At 32.4% G+C, this 18,137-nt stretch overlaps 1 protein-coding gene across 1 annotated transcript in view; it reads left to right on the forward strand.

The window, feature by feature from the left end:
* Positions 1-18,137, forward strand: part of Sema2a (Semaphorin 2a) — a 575,812-nt gene that overhangs the window by 480,551 nt on the left and 77,124 nt on the right. Inside the window, exon 4 of the mRNA XM_067053126.1 lies at positions 4,373-4,435. Within this exon, the coding sequence (XP_066909227.1) occupies positions 4,373-4,435 (63 nt within the window). The remainder of the gene's footprint in view (positions 1-4,372; positions 4,436-18,137) is intronic.

Raw genomic sequence — 18,137 nt, forward strand, 5'->3', positions numbered from 1 at the left:
TTATTTATAATATAATATCAGAACTATATAAAGTTATGATGAAAAGATGACTTTTCGAATATGCCAATATGTTTTGTTAGAGAGAACTAAATTTTTATTTATTAATGATGCCTTTTTATTATATAATTTTCAATGAATATAGAAAAATTAGTGTCAATATTTTAATTTTTTTCCTCCTTAATACACTGTTTTTTAAATTATTTAAATATTTATTGGAGAAGTTTGTCGGGGGGTGCGGTCAGCAAAGAACAACATAAATAAACAAAATCATATTTATGCCAACGTTTCGACCTGAGTTTGAGGTCTTCATCAGGGCTATAGAACAAAAGAGATAACAACAACATTTAGAGTAACATACAATTGAAAAGGAAATTTCATCTGTCACTGTTTTCAATTTACTACCATACAATTCCACAAATATCGATCAATTAAAATTGTATAAATGTAAAGGAATAATAGCAATGTAAAAAATATAAAGGAATAATAGCACCTCCCGACAAACTTCTCCAATCATTAATCTACGGTCAACTATCTACACCTCATTATTTAAATATTGTTTTTTTGTTCGGTTTTCATGAGTTTTTTTTCCAAACCCTAGCAAAATTGTGAAATTCGGCTGGTTATCTTGGCATAGGCACCTCTTTTTCATCCGGCACTAAAAGGGTTAACAGCATCGCTATTTCGAGAAAAAAAACTTACTAAGTTTCTGAACGATGAGATATCTTCTATAGAAAGAGTAAATTCATAACACAAAAAGCTAGCTGCCTACATTACACACTCCATAGTTATCAAATCAATTTGCCTTACAAAAACATCGATCTCTCTTCAGCCTACAGGTGTATTATATACAACTAAAATTTGGTGGGAGCAGAATTATCAATGATAGTTAGTTTCATTTAGGGGTTCTATATTACCATCTCTAAATATATTTTTAAATGTATTTTAATAATTTCAATATTCTTTGACGACAGACAGTGTAGTTGGTTCAAGTTATTCTGAGTGTTCCTCATTCAACTTTATATCTGGCATATTTGTGGATTTTTTTTTAAATTTGATAATTTGTTCAGTGTTAAATTGTGAAGGGGCTCGTTTATCTCATTACAAGAGCCCCTAAAACATGCCCTCTGCCCCCTGACTATCGATTGCAGGAGCTGCTCTGAAAGCTCATGCATTTTAATCCAAGCCTTACTAATTGCCGTTACAGGTTATAAGGCTTAGGGGGCCACTTTTATAGCCACGGCTTGGATTATGGATTCATGGCGCGGATGCCCACGAGGCTAAAGGGTTTGGTACCCCCGGCCGAATACAAATACCTGTTTAGGTCTCCCATAAATAGGATCTCGCCAACTTACCCCCTTCGGTGTAAAAATTGTTTCTTCCAGACAGTTTTCGAACCCAATGTATGGAAATACCTTTTTCCCCCTTCGAATTTTTTTGATCTCATATGCATAATGCATGGCTAAACAACTCTCATGCATATATATATAGAGGGGGTCTAATACGGACTAAACTTTATGCTGGGAGTTGTCTGAGCTCTCAAGAGTTGTTAAATCTTTTTTTTTCATAAACTCGCTTATTACATTCGGGTTCGTTTATATGCTCGAGTTATGGAGTTTAAGAGCGTATACTGAGCTCAAAGTCGCTTATTTAGCATCTTAATCAATTCTCGTAGACATCTCAACCTTTCATCCCCTTTGCAGTATTAGATATTCTATAGAAAAAATAAATAAAACCGCTAGAATGTTTCCATAATTGGATAGCAGATACTTTATCGTTTATTCAACCCATTCAGGTGATCGATAGAAATATTATTATTATACCTGAAATTATTATAACAATAACTTAAAAATATGCTGGTTTAAATGAATTAAAGGCAAACTAAATAAATATTATGTTTTGAGAGTGTGAGGTGTAGGAAGAGAAATATAGGGAGAGAGAAGTTGATTAAAACCGTCCTCCAGACCAGAGTCCATATCCGCTAGTAGTTTTAGGGTAATGATTTTAAAAATAAGCTAAGCATTCACAGTACTACAGTACTATGGCTATAATTAGATCATAATGTTGTTGTCCATATTCACTTGAATGATACTGCTTCTGAAAACTTCTCATCACTCTAGGTTACCCAACTAACAGGGATTCTGATCTTGCAAAGTCGATCTTAAGATGTAACCAAAAGCAAATATATTCATCAAATTCAAATGCATTCCTGTTTAAGAATCGAGTATTTTTTTGGGAATTTCTATCCTTTGTTTACTTGGAAATCTACTATAATGCTATAGATTTTGTATAAGACTATGATAAGAAGCTAGATAAAATAATGCATTCGTTAAAGGAATGTACTCTGAATTTAGGGGAAATTGAATTAGATAAATATGATTGGTGATTGTATGGAAGGAGACGTACTTTTAAAAAAGTAAAAAAAATCGGTATTATTTTATTTTCCTTCATCGCGATATTAGATATTATTTCATATGTAAAAATAAGAATAAAAATAAGCAAGTTTCTCCTTGAAAGGCGCATTAACGCGGACGCCATAGGCAGTTGGAAAAGTAGGGAGCGGTATTCCAGTCAATATACAAACAAAATTTGCAAAAGGGTCACGTCTTGGCCAACCTGCTAGTCGAGCCTCTGACAAATAAGCCCGCCTTTTTTTCTTTAAAGGTTTTCCTTTTTTCCTAAGACGGCTTACTCTAAGCGGTCCTGGAGATACTTAGCAAGGTGACTTACTTTGCATATGAACCAGTTCCGCGTACGTTCTCTACGCTACGCCTTTCTTTGAATGGTTCATGGTTACGGAATAAAACATTCGTTTGTGGAGGGAAACTAAAGGATGCAGTCATGATTCGTTGAAAATGCACGATAATTAACTTCTAATACTACTTCACATTTCCCTAAATTTACAGGAGAACAGATTAAACAAATTACAAATAATCGAATTAAAAATTATTTGATAACCGTTAGGCTTAAATCAAGAGTCCCAATACTTAAATCAGAGAAATATGAAGACATCTATATTTCTTTGTCCTAAAAAATGCAATACGTAACTATTTTTACCGTGTTCAGCAGATAGTTGTTTTAATAAACTCAGTTAAACAGATGTTTTAGAGTAAGAAATATGTTGATTTTAAAATCTTATAACATAAACTTCGTCAATACCTACCCCCAACATATTTCCTTATAATCCGCTCCTACCTCACTGATAGAACCTTTAAAGTAAATCATAACCAAGCCTACTCGTCTCTCTTTTCTCAGTCCGCCAGTGTTCCTCAAGGTAGTATCTTAGGTCCCATTCTTTATACGGTTTATACAGCTGACATCCCAACCCACCCTAACACAGTCCTAACAACATACGCTGATGACACATGTATACTTTCTGTAGACAACGACCCAACTAATGCATCACAAACACTACAGGCACACATAACATCTATTGAAGAATGGTGTAAAAACTGGAGAATAAAAATAAATCCTGACAAATCCCACCAGATCACCTTCACTCTCCGTCGTAAACCTGTGCCCTCCTGTCCTACAGTATCCTTTCTAGATATACCCCTAACGCCTGTTGAACAGATTCGATATTTAGGACTCCATCTTGACAAGAGACTTACTTGGAATCCACACACAAGACTCAAACGACAAGAAACTGCTCGTAGATTCCGATTGCTACAACACTTACTTGACAAACGCTCTAAACTTCCCATTCATTACAAAAAATTAGTATACACTACAATAATCAGACCAATTTGGACATATGGAATTGAGCTCTGGGGCTCTACCAAACCATCAAATTCTTCCTGCATCCAATCGTTACAATCCAAAATCCTACGTAAAATCCTTGATGCTCCTTATTACGTTACAAATAAACTCATTCATAAAGACCTTAACATCCCATTCGTTGCAGATTTGACCCAAACCAGATATGCGTCTTTTTATTCCAAACTCCTTAACCATCCTAACCCATTAATTCTTAATCTTTCATCCTTAACAATCCCTGATAATCCTCCGAGGCGTCTGAAAAGAAGATGGCCACGAGACCTTCTAGTTTAAATTAATGTTTGAAGTACCACCAATGGGTGGTTCCTTCCCAAGATTTTCAAGTGTATATGAAACGTACTACATATTTACTTATTGTATTATTTTGTACAGTTGTAAATTACAATAAATAAATAATTAAAAAAAAAAAAATCTTATAACAGTTAAAAAATAAATCTTTATATAATGAATTGATATAATACAACCTCTGTATTTACACTTTTATTTCATTTGGTCATAAATTGCCGATTTTAATATCAACTAATTATATTGTGTATGAACTACTGATTGACTTCAAAATGGTTTTAATAATTTTTCTTTTTTCTTTTTTTTTTTTCAGAGAGACGTACTTAATTTAGAACCTAGCAATGTTGGAAACTGCGTTTCCAAAGGCAAATCTGAGGTAAGTAATAGTAATTTATATTGTTCTAAATGTGGAAACCAGATTTTTTTTTGATTGGGGGTAGGATAATGGAGGGTAAAAAAATTCAATTAACCCCGAAGTAATCCCCGCCATATTTAAAATAAAATGGTTGAACTTAACTTAGTATTTAATCCTTTTACGATTTAAAAAAAAAAAGGGAAGAATCTCCCTAAAATTAACGAATGTTCTACAGTAATATAAATAAAGAGATTTGACGTTGAACACTATGGCTTTCGACGGTGAATCACACGACGGGAGGTGCTGGATTATTTTCCAGTAGCCCCCCACAAGTTTAAAATTATGCTAGTAAATCTAAGTTTAAATAGGATGGACGTCCTGGGCCTTATAATTACCTCGAGGGAAATTTGCATAATAACAGTCCTTCATGATTAACTAGGCGATTTAATTAAGTAACTGAAGTAATAAAAAGGTGCAGTTAGTTGAAGGGGGGGAGATGTTTTAATGTGTTCAGGTAGCAATTACCTTTGGTTTTAGGGGAGTTGGGAGAATTTATTTGTTTATAATGGATTTAATAACATTATTAATGTTCTGTGTGCTACCCCGAAACTGCTCAACTTCCCATATTGCAACACCGCGTGATATAGGGCTCGCTTTTGTGACACTTTAAACTTTCAATGAAGTTATAAAGGATTATTAGAAAGGTTATTTTGTATGCATTATGCACGTATCCATTTCATCGATGATGCTTCCATTGTTTTTACTTAATCAGTAGTAAAAGTGAGTGTTCTAAACGTATTATATCAAATCTAATTCTATTCTATTCATTTACACTGATCGAGAAATTATATAAATAAAAAATTGCTTTAAAAAAAATGATATATTAAAATAGATAACTTGGTAGCTATGACTGTGGAACTCAATATTTAAATGATTTAATAATATTTACATTTAATTCACAGATACATAACTTGTAATATATCAAATGCTAATTGCTTATACTCTTGTATATATACGGATAGGGTTGAAAAATTAAGGGATGTTTAGGCTTTTCTTGGGAGAAGAAGAGAAAAAATCGAACCAGGCCGAGGGAAAGTGAAAAAAAAAAAAAAAAAGTGGTAATACCGGAGGGAATACACTTTTTGGGAAAAAAAATTGTTTTTCCTTTCCAAATTTTGAAATATTAGAATTCAGAATAAAATTTTACATTTGCGATTTTTTTTCACTATTTACAGATACTTTCATTCTATTTTTTTTTCTACTTTGCATTTTTATCTACACGTGTACCGTTTTAATCTTAAAAAAATAAATAAATAATTTTCACTTAATTTTTTTTATTAATTTTCAATAAAAATTAAATGGACTACTACCGATTTTAACAAGAATTTATTGTAATCAAATAGGATTTTTTAGTGGCAAGAAGATACTTGACCGTATTATATATGAGAACAAGATGGTTGGGGTTGTAGTCGAAGAAGAACAAAAATAAATTAAAAGTTATTTATCAGTGCCAACATTTCGGCCAGTATTTCTAGCCATCATCAGGGCTGTTTGGAAGAGAAATGCAAGTGACTTGTAGCCCTGATAAAAGCCTAGAAATTCTTCTAAAAAAAAACAATTATCGTCGTTAAGGTATAAAATTTTCCGCAGAATAAAATAATACCCAATATATCAACAATATTAAATCTTTTAGTTCTTAGGAAAAGGGACGTTCAGCTACGAAAATTTCCAAAAACAAATAATATGGTAATGATACTTGGCATTAAAAAAAAAAAAATTGATCCTAGATAACATATTTTTTAGAGTTATAGAAATAATAAAAAATAAAGAAAAACTAATTACCCAACCGAAAATGAGTCATGATCTAGGCCAGAGTGTAAAAACCGCACCCCAAATATATTCTCCTCATATACGATTTTTTAGAATTTCGACTAAGTTGTATTTATAAAGAACAAATTTCATATTCAAAACTAGGATTGCTTTTAGAACTTGTTTATAACATTTGCTTTATCGAACATACTTATTGTACCACAAGCCATGGAATAAGTTCTGATTTTCTTTAAATTTCGTCGCTAAATAATTACATTGCTTTACTAATCTTCTACTTTTGATTACTGATTGATAAGAACACTGTACTCAACATTAATTGGAATTAAGACATATTTACTTTACCAGACATTGATTAACTGATCATAGAACATCTCGAAAAGACAGAAGCTAAATCAGACAGAGAGAGCCTGTGCTGCAACAGCTAGATATATACGAGGACATTAGGACTGCAGCAGGGACTATAGTCAAGATTTACAATCTCCCTTGCCATTGGCTAACAGTCTCTAATAGTCGCAATTAGTGACCGGCAGATATCGCCAGCTCTTCGTCACTTCAGTTGCAACTGGAGTCGGTCCCTCGAGTGAAGGGTCTTGTTGAATATGAAGTATTAAACAAATAATGTATTTGTCGATAGTGCACAGATTCAGCTGTTCGAATAATAAGGTTAAGTTGTGTTCGGCAGGTGTGCCACAAAATAAAAGTTGAGGCTTGAATGCCCTGCTCTCCTTCAAAGTGATAGTGAAGCCAAAAAGAGGGGAGTTTACCACGCCCTTGGAGCTCAAGTTTACTTTGAGGTTAATATGAATGTCCGTCACTGTAACTGACCGTTACTACTGGAGTTCAGCATAAGGTCCTTTTTGCTTTGATGTTTCCTGGCAGCTTACCCTATCTATTTATTCCTTTCAAATCCTGTTTGGAATATACAAGGTCAAAACCTAAACATACAAATAAATAGTATTTGTAACTTCGGATTATCAACGAAATCATTACAACAGTTGAATTTTACGTCTTCAACAAAATCCTACAAAGGACCTTCCAGTAAGAACATTTCCTTGAAGTAAATTCAACGTGAAAAGTTTTGTTCAGCACTTTTTCGAGGATATTGCTGGAAACTGAGGTCAGATGTGTGTACAAAAGATGTCACAGCGTTTTTAAAAATACATGTGGCAATTGTGTAGACATTCGTCATAAAGACTTTTGTCGAACTTCCAACATAATTTAAATATTATAGAACATAAACGAAATTGTTTATTTTTAAAAGAAATGAGAAATTACTATTTAATATAGTACGTTGTAATTATAAGCATAGGTGGTGGTTAATTAGTTGTAGTTTTTCAATCATGATTCCCATGATTTTTTATTGATTCTATTAGAAAATGTCACTGAATAATAGAAAAGAACCTAAAACACTTAAGCTAAGATCCTATGATTTATATCACCCTTCAATTTGCGTTTGTACATTAAGATGAAAAATATTCATTCATTTATTTATTGCTGTTTACAACTGTACATTATAATATATTTAGTAAAATTGATCTCAGTTAATATGAAGTGTTACATGCGTTTAGAGAAACTATCCATTGGTAGCACTCTATGGATGGAATATATAAAACATAAATATTGGTTACTAATACTAAGTATGGTTAACCTTATCATACACGTTTAAACGTCCCAGTGTATATCTCTGATCATCATAATCCAACAAAAGTATCACTTAAAGAAGTAAGTGATACTCCGTTCACCAGAAAGCGGTCCCCCCTACAGCAGACCCGGATGACCAGCCATAACCGCTACATTGAGCTATCGCCCTCACCATTCAGGATCTAATGGCCTCAGGTAGCGATACGTCCTTCGGGGATATACAGTGTTACGCTCTTGCTAAGTCCTACCACGTCCCCCGCTACTAAATCAAAAACGGTCGAGAATCGGCGGCAAAAAGTCCCTGTTAGCCATTTGCCAAGCCACGGCAAGCCATTGCCAACCCAAGATGAATGGGAGCCACCCCACTCCCGTATATAAGTCTATGGAAATATAAATCGATAGCGGAAGGGAGAAAAGTGAATCAGAAACTGCACGCTACGGACATCGATTGTGGAACGTGATCGATGAAGCTTCACAAGAAGATGATTCTACGACCCAATAATGTCAAGACTCAATCTTGGTGACGAAATATGAATTCATCGTTCAACCTTAAACTTAATACTATGATTGTATATTAACAATAATTCAATCAAATCAAAAGAAAGCGAACAAATCCGCTCTCCAAAAACCCTCTCTTAGGTTAGCCAGGTACCTCTTTTTCGTCGGCTCTAAAAGGGTTAAAGTCAAATTTCAAATTAAAAATCTATTTTTAATAAAGTAAATTAAGATTTATTAAATCATTATAATTTTTAATTACTAACCCTAACCGATAACACAATGTCCCAACAATGTAAATCTTCGTTTGAAAATTGTTATCAATTAAATGGCGATTTAAACTAACTAATAAAGTATAATAGTGTAAATTGACTGTGATTAAAAGTTTTAATTTATAGTGAAGAATTAAAGAGGATAATTATGGTCTGAAATTATTGACCTGGTCAAAACAGCCTGATTAAAGGTTTTTTTTTTTAAATTTGTATTTAAGATTGTCCTTAAGGATGGCCGAAACGTCGGATTTATAAAGGAATATAGATTGTTTTAAGACTAAACTTGGACTTTGTTTTATTTAAACAATAATAACCAGTCCTAAGAAAGTGTAAAGATTATGTCTAAAGAAAAATTTTTTCTTTCTTTGGAATTATCTTGGAGCACTGTATGATTTTTAATAACCCTTTATTTTCCATCATTTGTTTTGTATAATTCTTACCTCTACATTATTATATTTTATCTTCTGTTAGTATCATCTTCTATCTACTTACTTTATTTGTTACGTCTATTTCCAAGTTTGTTATTATTTCATTTTTATTTTTCACTAAATCTAAAGTCGTTTTTCTCTTCAGCCCTGATGAAGTTCTGAAATTCAGATCGAGACGTCGGCACAAATAAATAAGTTTTACTTCTTTGTGTATAATTACTGACCGCACCCGATCATTTTCTCCTCGTATCTAATCTACGGTTAACTATAAACGCCTCATTATAAAAAATAATTATCGTTGTATTGGTGGACATTATTTTCATTTGGAAAACATTTAGAATGATTCCCATTATATCACTAATGGAACGAATCAGCACTATTATGCCTAATAGTGCTTAGGAAAAGGGACATTCAGCTAACGTTGTAATAAAACTAGAGATTAAAATAAAAAATGATACTAAATAACATATTTTTTTAGAGTACAAATAATTAAAAAAGGAACAACTAATTATCCAACCGAAAATGAGCCACGATCTGAAATCTGGGCAGAGTGTAAAAACAATTCCATGAACGTAGAGACTACACCAGTGACAGAGAGTGCAAATTATTCATGAGTCGTTAATAAAACAACGTTTCCATTTGAAGTTAATTTGATACCAGCGGCCGTAAAGTTGTCATCCGCGGCTCATATTTTGGCCGCTCTGGGGGAGGGGGCTGAAATTTGTCGCCCCGGGCCCGCCTGCTGTGACATCCATCTGCAACCGCTCCACATCATTTTCCGCGATTTTCCCTCAACGTTTCCACAAAATATCTATTCCATTTACGGTCCTTCTCATCGGTTTATGCTGCTGTTGCAGTGGCGTTTATTGAATTTGATTGGGCTATGGAATATGTAATTGAATCCAGTATTAATTCAGTTACAAATCTGTTTAAAATGCTATGAATTAATTCTAAAAATAGTTTTAAAAATTCAGAATTCGGACCTCAAGTCGAATAGAGTTAGCCAGTACTGTAAATGGTATAGATATACAAATATTGAAACTCAACAAGACTAATAATTAAAAATCATTTATATAAATCAGTAATACAGAATATGACTTAGCTGGGCATAGTTTTTACATTTCTCACAATTAAAAAAAAATGAATAAATACAGCGTATTCAACATTACAGTTTTCGATTTTTCGTCCTTGATGAAAGAACGATTAAGGATCCAGTTCTTTGGGCACTACCAGGGCTTTAATCAAATAAGTTGGGCTAGTTCTACTTAGTTTGGGGCAGTGAGTAAGCAATGGGTACCCTTAATTAGTTAAAAATCCGGTGGTCGAGCGTGATTCTGACCAAATCACCTTCCTTGCACAAAAGTTGGCTTAGTAATATTTCTGCCTTACAAAGTACTGCACCCTTGAAGCGTCATGGGTTGTACCGGTACAGATCTGATTTTAATTAATTACCTAGTGTGGGAATGTGATATGGTTCTATTGTCTTGGTACATAGGACAACTTAACAAAAAGTGATAACATAGTAAAGACAAAATGATGTTACATAAAAAACTGGACAATGCTTCTGCAGGTCCAAAGTTTGTAACTAGTATATAATAAACTGGTAATTCTATTCAGGAATAATATGAAAATACTTTCTTTTTTTTTCGGCCTAGACTCGCATGCTTGGGGGTCAGGTTTTTCAATTTGTGGGACCAACAAGCAATGAAAAAAGTCAACAACCTAGGCCTGATTCGAACCGCACAGCCAGCAATCTCAAATTGATAAGTATGAGCTACGGGTGGCCCATCAAAATACCTCACCTAGACATTTTATAATATTTATAATGTATATAACCATAAATACACCATTCAAATATACACTGTCATTTGGATATTTTAAATCTTATTTTTTTTTTCTTTTAGCTTTGACTGTAAAATTAGAACTAATTCCAAATCATATTTTAGATTGTAGTGAGTGACTCGCATTAACTTTATAAATAATAAATTTTAAAAAATGTAATAAATTTCGTTTAGTTAAATTTATTTAAAAATTTGTACATACAAAAATAATAAAATTAATATTGAATATTTTTGAAGGGGTATAATTTAAAAAAAAAAAAATTACCAATCAATTTTTTTTTTTAAATCAAATTTTCTCTTATTCTCTAGATATCCTAGAAATGCTATGGCACACCCAAAGACAAAAAAATAAATTTTAGTTATAATTCTAAGCTAAGATTTTTCACTCAGAAACAAATTAAGAATTGAATAAATTCCTCCTAAATTATTTTAAAAATGAGTAAACATTGAAATAAAAAAGCAATCCATACCAAATGTCCTGAGGGTGATAAAAATATGTTGGAGCGTTTTGCTCGGTTCGCTAAAGACCGAAGGCACTGACAAACTGCTCGATTTTTCTTCATTATACTCGAATCAGGGCCAGACTTGCAGGCGGTACGGCCAAACTTACTAACGACTTAGGGATATAATGTTTTTTAAATGTACACAGCTAATATTAGTACTAATACATAATTATTATATATTCAATGAATGGTTAATTATATATAAACATCATTTTCCTATCATTTTTACAATGAATATGCAATTCATAAAATAATTTAAATTAAAAATTTAGGTATTAGTCATTAATTTTGGACTAGTATGATTTATGATTTCCAGGTTTAATGTATATTGTTTATAAGAATTTACATTAATTTTAACGAATAATAAGATTTTCTAACTTATAGTTTTAGGATTTCCTCTCATGGAAGTTTTTATTTGTTTTTTGACATTTATAACTGTATTTACTTAGTATCTAGAAAATATGATGTTAGAATATGGTATGATACAAGGTTGTAGAGTAACTTTCCACTCTAATTCTCATGGAAGTGGACATTTTTTAACAATATAATAAAAGTTATAAGTATGAATTCTAAAACATCTTCCTTTTATTTTAAATTATATTATATTAACTAAATTATATAATTCATACTTATCATACATAGTATATGTATATATTAAATTCTACAATTTAATATATACATATACTATATCATACATAGTATATGTATAGTGCTATTGCAATGCACGATAGCTGGGTTCTGCTGCACATAATTAGATATTAATATATACAAAAGAAAAATTAAAAAAATTAAAGAGGATTCTGATCCATCACCATGGTTTGATAGCGAACAAAAAGTCATAAGAATGATTTTATAGAATAAAATTTTATTTTGAGAGAGAAGATAGACCAAGTTGGAAATTTTCTAGAATTAGTCAGGTTAAACAGATTTAGGGTTTTATTAGCAAATCATATTCATATTGACGGGGTTCTTTCACCCTTTTAGATTCGATTTATTACCATGAGAACGTAAAACAACTATTTAGGAAATTCCCTTTTATAAATATTGAAGAAATATTAAAGGTCTTAAAAAGGAAACAAGGTGGTAATGAAGGAATGGTTTGTTGTAAATCTCAACAATTTTTTTCTGTGATTTAACGATTTAGACACTTAACTCGATTTTGAAATGATTGTGTTGTGATTTAACCTACATATGAGCTGTTGAGAGCAAAAGTGGTGTATGCCAACCTGTTCTCGTCACAATTTATGTTCAATCATTAATTAATTAATTACTGATTGTATGAACTGAAAATGACAGAAATACTCATTTGCATTTATTAACCATGAAACCAACGATAATTTTTTTTTATTTATATATTTCTCGAATATTGCTCTTGTCGGGGTGCTGACTCCCTCCTCCAATGATCGCGGAGTCGTACTTGATCCGTTGTGCACGTGCGATCTTACCCAGGTTTCAATTACACTGCCTAGCGGTCTGAGAAATTAGACTGCAAGACGCGGGTATATCTTGTGCAGAATATGGCCAAGGATGGGGGCGATATTTCAAGAAGGGTCCGCCCCGCGGAGGGAGACAAGGAGCATAAATAAAGGAATAATCTGGCTCACATTGAGCCCTAAATCACTTACAAACCTCTCAGCTCTTCTTCGGGGAGGAGGGAAAAATGTCGGTTGTATACACTGTGTCTAACACTCCCTCCTCCTGGATCCTAATGGAACCTGGGGGAAAATGACATAAATCGATAAACTTGGAGGTGGAAAAAGAAAAAAAAAGCGTTGTAGGACAGCTTTGATTCGATTCACGACAAATTATTATACCTTGATTCACTAGCCATTCATCAGCATTAAGCAGCATAGGCCCATCATCGAAAACCGAAACTATTTGAACTTAACGCCCATCCATTGTTTTCAAATTTTTGAAATGGACCAACAACAACCCAAACCAAAGCCCCAGATTGTAGTGCTAGACGTTTACTACTGGCAGTAAATCCAAGATTTGAACATTCTTGGTAAACAAAGAAAGCAACAAATATCATTATCCACACGCTTGTACTTTTTTTTGTCGGCTATTGCATTCGGCTCACTCTTATTTTCATTAAAAGAGGAACAAAATAAAGATAGGTGAAATGAAAGGAAACAAAAATATCTGCATATTAGGTGATAGATGATAAAACTTCATAGAAATGGTACATCATAACCTATAAACTTCATAGAAATGGTACTACATAACCATTAAACTTCATAGAAATGGTACGACATAACCTATAAACTTCATAGAATGGTACTATGTAGCTTAAAAACGTCATTGAAATGGTACAACATAACCTATAAACTTCACTGAAATGGTAATACATAACCTATAAACTTCATAGAAATGGTACTATATAACCTATAAATCCAACTTTTATTCTAGATATCTTATCAAATACTTGTTAAAGTAACTACTTAAACATATATTGTTTTTGTAAATTTATACTTGTGCTATGTTGAATAAAAAATAAACTTTATATATAAACCTCTCAATTTCTTGAAACTGGTATATATTGTTTAAATAAATTAATTGGAATCCACTTCTTACTACATCATCAACTGTCCATTTCAGCAAATCCGGCCATCCTCCAGGACACTCTTAAATATAAAATTACACCTCATATCCAATTTATTAAAAACGTTTTGCAGGCTATAATGCCCAGGTCATTAATAACAAGTCAAATCACCCTATTTTGCCACAATTTCATTAATTCTGAAAACTTTTAATTTTATATCACTTATCACTATCAATAAACTGATATATATACGTTAATCATTTATAATTGCATCGATTTTTTATTTATTTCATTTCTCGAATGTTTAATAGAATAATTTAAGTCGAAGGGATAGTTATTGGTACAAAATTTATTTTGAAAATGTGGAAACCTTAAAAGTGTACACTGTACGTGATTTAGAAGGCTATGGCTTAGTATTATGAGTACATTTTTTCTAATTTTTACTTCCAAAAAAAACAAAAATTACTTTCTAGATGTCCTTTGCTGTCCAGTGTTTTCGCTTCTTGTTAAAATTTATCAGTGCAAAGAGTAATATTTACAAAGTTCGTTTATTAACTTACAATTTTGCTCATTTGTTTATATCATTAAAAGTTTTTTTAGTTCAGGACAAATTTCCTCAATTACTAAAACTAACAAATAATATTTTTTATTGGTTCTCTTACTTCCTTATCAATAACAAGTTGAATATTTTTTCATAATAATTTATATAATATTTGTCCGAGTTTTCACTTTTCACGGTGTTTATTTGCACAAAGACCACTCTTATTCAGTAATGATATTACTTGTATTCTTAAAAAATTAAATGAATTCTTTATAAGGGTTTATATTCGATATAACTTCCCACTATATTGAGGAATCGTGCTCTTTTAGGTGCTATTCAAATAATGCTCAACGATCCTTGTAAAAAACTGGAAAATCATCTTGGTTTAATTGAGCTCAGACATTTTAGGTTTTAAACTTCCTCGGTATAGAGTATAGAATATCTAATTGTTCCCAAAATTATTAAAATAATAACGGAGTGTTGTATTGTTTCGTTCCGCCTAGGGCACGTCAACATTTACACTGCTACGCAATTACCACTGGCTGGAACTGGATATACCCTAAAATACCCGACTACCTGGAACATAAGAAGCAGTGTGTCAGGGTTGATTCATGCGGCGACAGAGCACACAATGGCGGTACCTATCAGCGGCCAACTCGCGCCTCATTAGTTTTGTACAGTTTGACCCACATCCATTATTCCCCCTGTGCCTTCTGTGTCAGTTTGCCCAAACTTTGCTCATTTTATTTATTTCCTGTAACACTTTTAAAAAAATTATTTTAATATTCATTTAGTTTCCCAATTCATCTTTTACCCACTTCGGGAATATATTATCTCATATACTTCCGGGAGGATTGCATTAGAATCCCACTTATACGTGCTAATTCGGACAAAGATATTTCTGGCCAATACATAGTGTATACATATAATACATAGATGTACTTTCTTTTATACACTATGATAAAAGAAAGTACATCTGATATCAATTTAACTCATACACTAAATATTATATTACAAAATATATTTTTAATAGCAATCATACAATTTTTTTTCACCAGTTTTATTTATTTTTTACCGCCGGTTAACTCAAGAGTGGAGTTCTATATCTATGTAAATCTTAAAAAAAAGAAAAAAAAATAGTACCGCTACAACCCACCAAGCTTCAGAAATGCGGGACATTGTTAGGAAGTACTGTTTCTTGAACAGCGGTTGTGCAAAGAGGTAATGTTTTTATGGATACGCTCAAACGACAAGTTTTACCCCAATTAATAGTACCTATAGTGACCAATATGCCCAATGAACCTACAGGGCTGACTCAGGGCTACAGTAACTGAATAAATAATTGCAAGTATATACTTCGGCCGGAAGTGTGTCATATACTGTGCCTTACTCACTGTATTATAACGCTGTCATTATAACAGCCTATGAGTGGCAAAAATTATCAGAATTAAATTTTATGTTACACATTCTTTTAAGCTAATTTATGGTAATGATTATGTTAGTTTATGTTTAATTGCTTAGCTAATAACTAATAAAAAATTGATATTTTCTCATCGAAAAGTTTTGAAAAACATTTACATCATTCACCTACTGCTCATATAACTAAAATTTTCTTCAAAATTTATAAAAATATAGTATTTTTTAATATTTCTATTTTTCTTCTTTGAGTTAAAGGTTTATGTTTGATGGTGATGACAGGGATTTGGATCCCATCTTGTAGTGTCATTTAAAATGTTAACTCACTTCTTATACTTGTTCCAGCTTGACTCTTTTCTTCAGCATCATATCGTCTAAGTGCTTTTTTATTACAGCCACCAAAGTTTCCAGGCTACTAACTTCTTCACTTAAGAGCGTCAACTTTAAAAAAAAAAAAAAAAGATGAAGAAGATAAAAGCTGAGTAATTGGGCAGGTTTCGAAACATTACTGAGTCAGGGATGATATCCATTCGATAGGCCTCTTCCTGAGAGACTCGTTAAAATTGTAACAAGCGCACCTCCACCCCTAACAGTTTTAAGTATCTAATCCTTCCCTTTGGCTAGCACCTTTGTCCGTCGCCAAAGTGCTTAAGCCTAACTCTTGTTAACTTAACAGAGTTGTTAACTTAGCCTTTGGAGGGCTTTGTAGGCGACTATAATAGAAAACCCCTTCCCCTGAGTCATTATGGATATCGGGAGAGACTTTAAATAGAATTAAAGTACTTTCGAAGTCCCGTGTCCTATCCCGGCCAAAGAGGAAAATTTTCGGTACTCGACGGGTTTTGATTGCAGGGTAGATGGCTTTTTTCGTACTTAGAGATGTTTTGTAATAGTGTTAAAAGTTTTACCTTGGGAAAACTCTTATCATTATTAATGTCATCCAGAATGAAGTTCTGCAAAAATAAAAATGTTTTTCTATGTAGCCCTGATATTTTATTCGCTGATTATATGAACGATATACTAGAGTTAAATCCGGATATAGTTAAAATATAAACTGAAATAGCATGGACAAATTTTATAAAACAATAGTTCGAAATATGAAAAACGGTTAAGGGATAATAAGTTCATTGTTCTGTGTAAATTAAATCACGAATCCATTTGCTGATTTTTTTATTTCTTTTTACTAATAATCGTATTTAGAAATTGTTAGTTTTGCATTATTTTTATTTTATTGATTATACATGTGTAAGAGTTTTGGATAAGCAAGTATTTCTTGTGGCGATACTTTATTGATATTACATGGAATGCTTTAGGAAATAAAAATTGTTTAGTATTCGAAGAAGGTTTTTCTATTGTTCGTAGATAGTTATCTCCTCTACTCACTATAAGGACTCTATTTCAAATTGATATTTTTCATACTATATGAAAAGTTAAAAGAAAAAGGCGCCACAATTTATTATTTGTTCTTGTCTCCAATTAACTAATAATTAACATACCGACCTTCATTTACAGTAAATTAAGACCCATTTAAACCAAATTACTGACTTAATCAAATGTATAAATTAACTTTAAAAATAAATAATTACAAACAAATATATTTTTTTTTAATTTTGAATAAATTCCTAGGAGATTTACGAAACTTTTTCTTCGAGAAGGATAATTCTTAATTCTTGAAGCACATTCCATTGAACTTTAGACTAATTTAGAAATTAGCTAGTCAAAGCATTAGGCAAAGGTGGAATCGTTCTCCAGATATACTTTTAAATAAGGCATTATTCCAGTTCTCATTTCTCATTTTTTAACCCGCTGTTACTTCTCATATGTACCTTTATCACGGGCTCCTTATTTCAGGTTTTTTTTTAGTCTGAATGAATTCTGTTTTTTTTTTCTAGTTACGTTACCCTATGAGTTTAAGATTTTTTTTTAAATTGGGACAAGAGAAAAAGCGTTACTACCAATTTAATGCACAATACTTTTATAAGTACTGTTACTAGACCAACGGTTACAAAATGGAGGTGATTTGTTCAGAATTACCCTCGACTGCCAGATTTTGACCCAATTAGGATAACCCACTTCATGAGGCTGGGTGGACTCGCAGGGCTTCCGAACCTGCAAGGCTGGCTCACGGCTAAAGTGAAACCAGCCAAAGCCGGGTCTTTGGAGTTAGTAGCACAGTGCCATACCACTGAGCCATCCGCTCCCTTTTCTTTTATT

This window comes from Halyomorpha halys, unplaced genomic scaffold (genome assembly GCF_000696795.3).
Source record: "Halyomorpha halys isolate HHAL.00 unplaced genomic scaffold, Hhal_1.1 Scaffold607.1, whole genome shotgun sequence".
In the NCBI taxonomy this organism is placed as follows: Eukaryota; Metazoa; Arthropoda; class Insecta; order Hemiptera; family Pentatomidae; genus Halyomorpha; species Halyomorpha halys.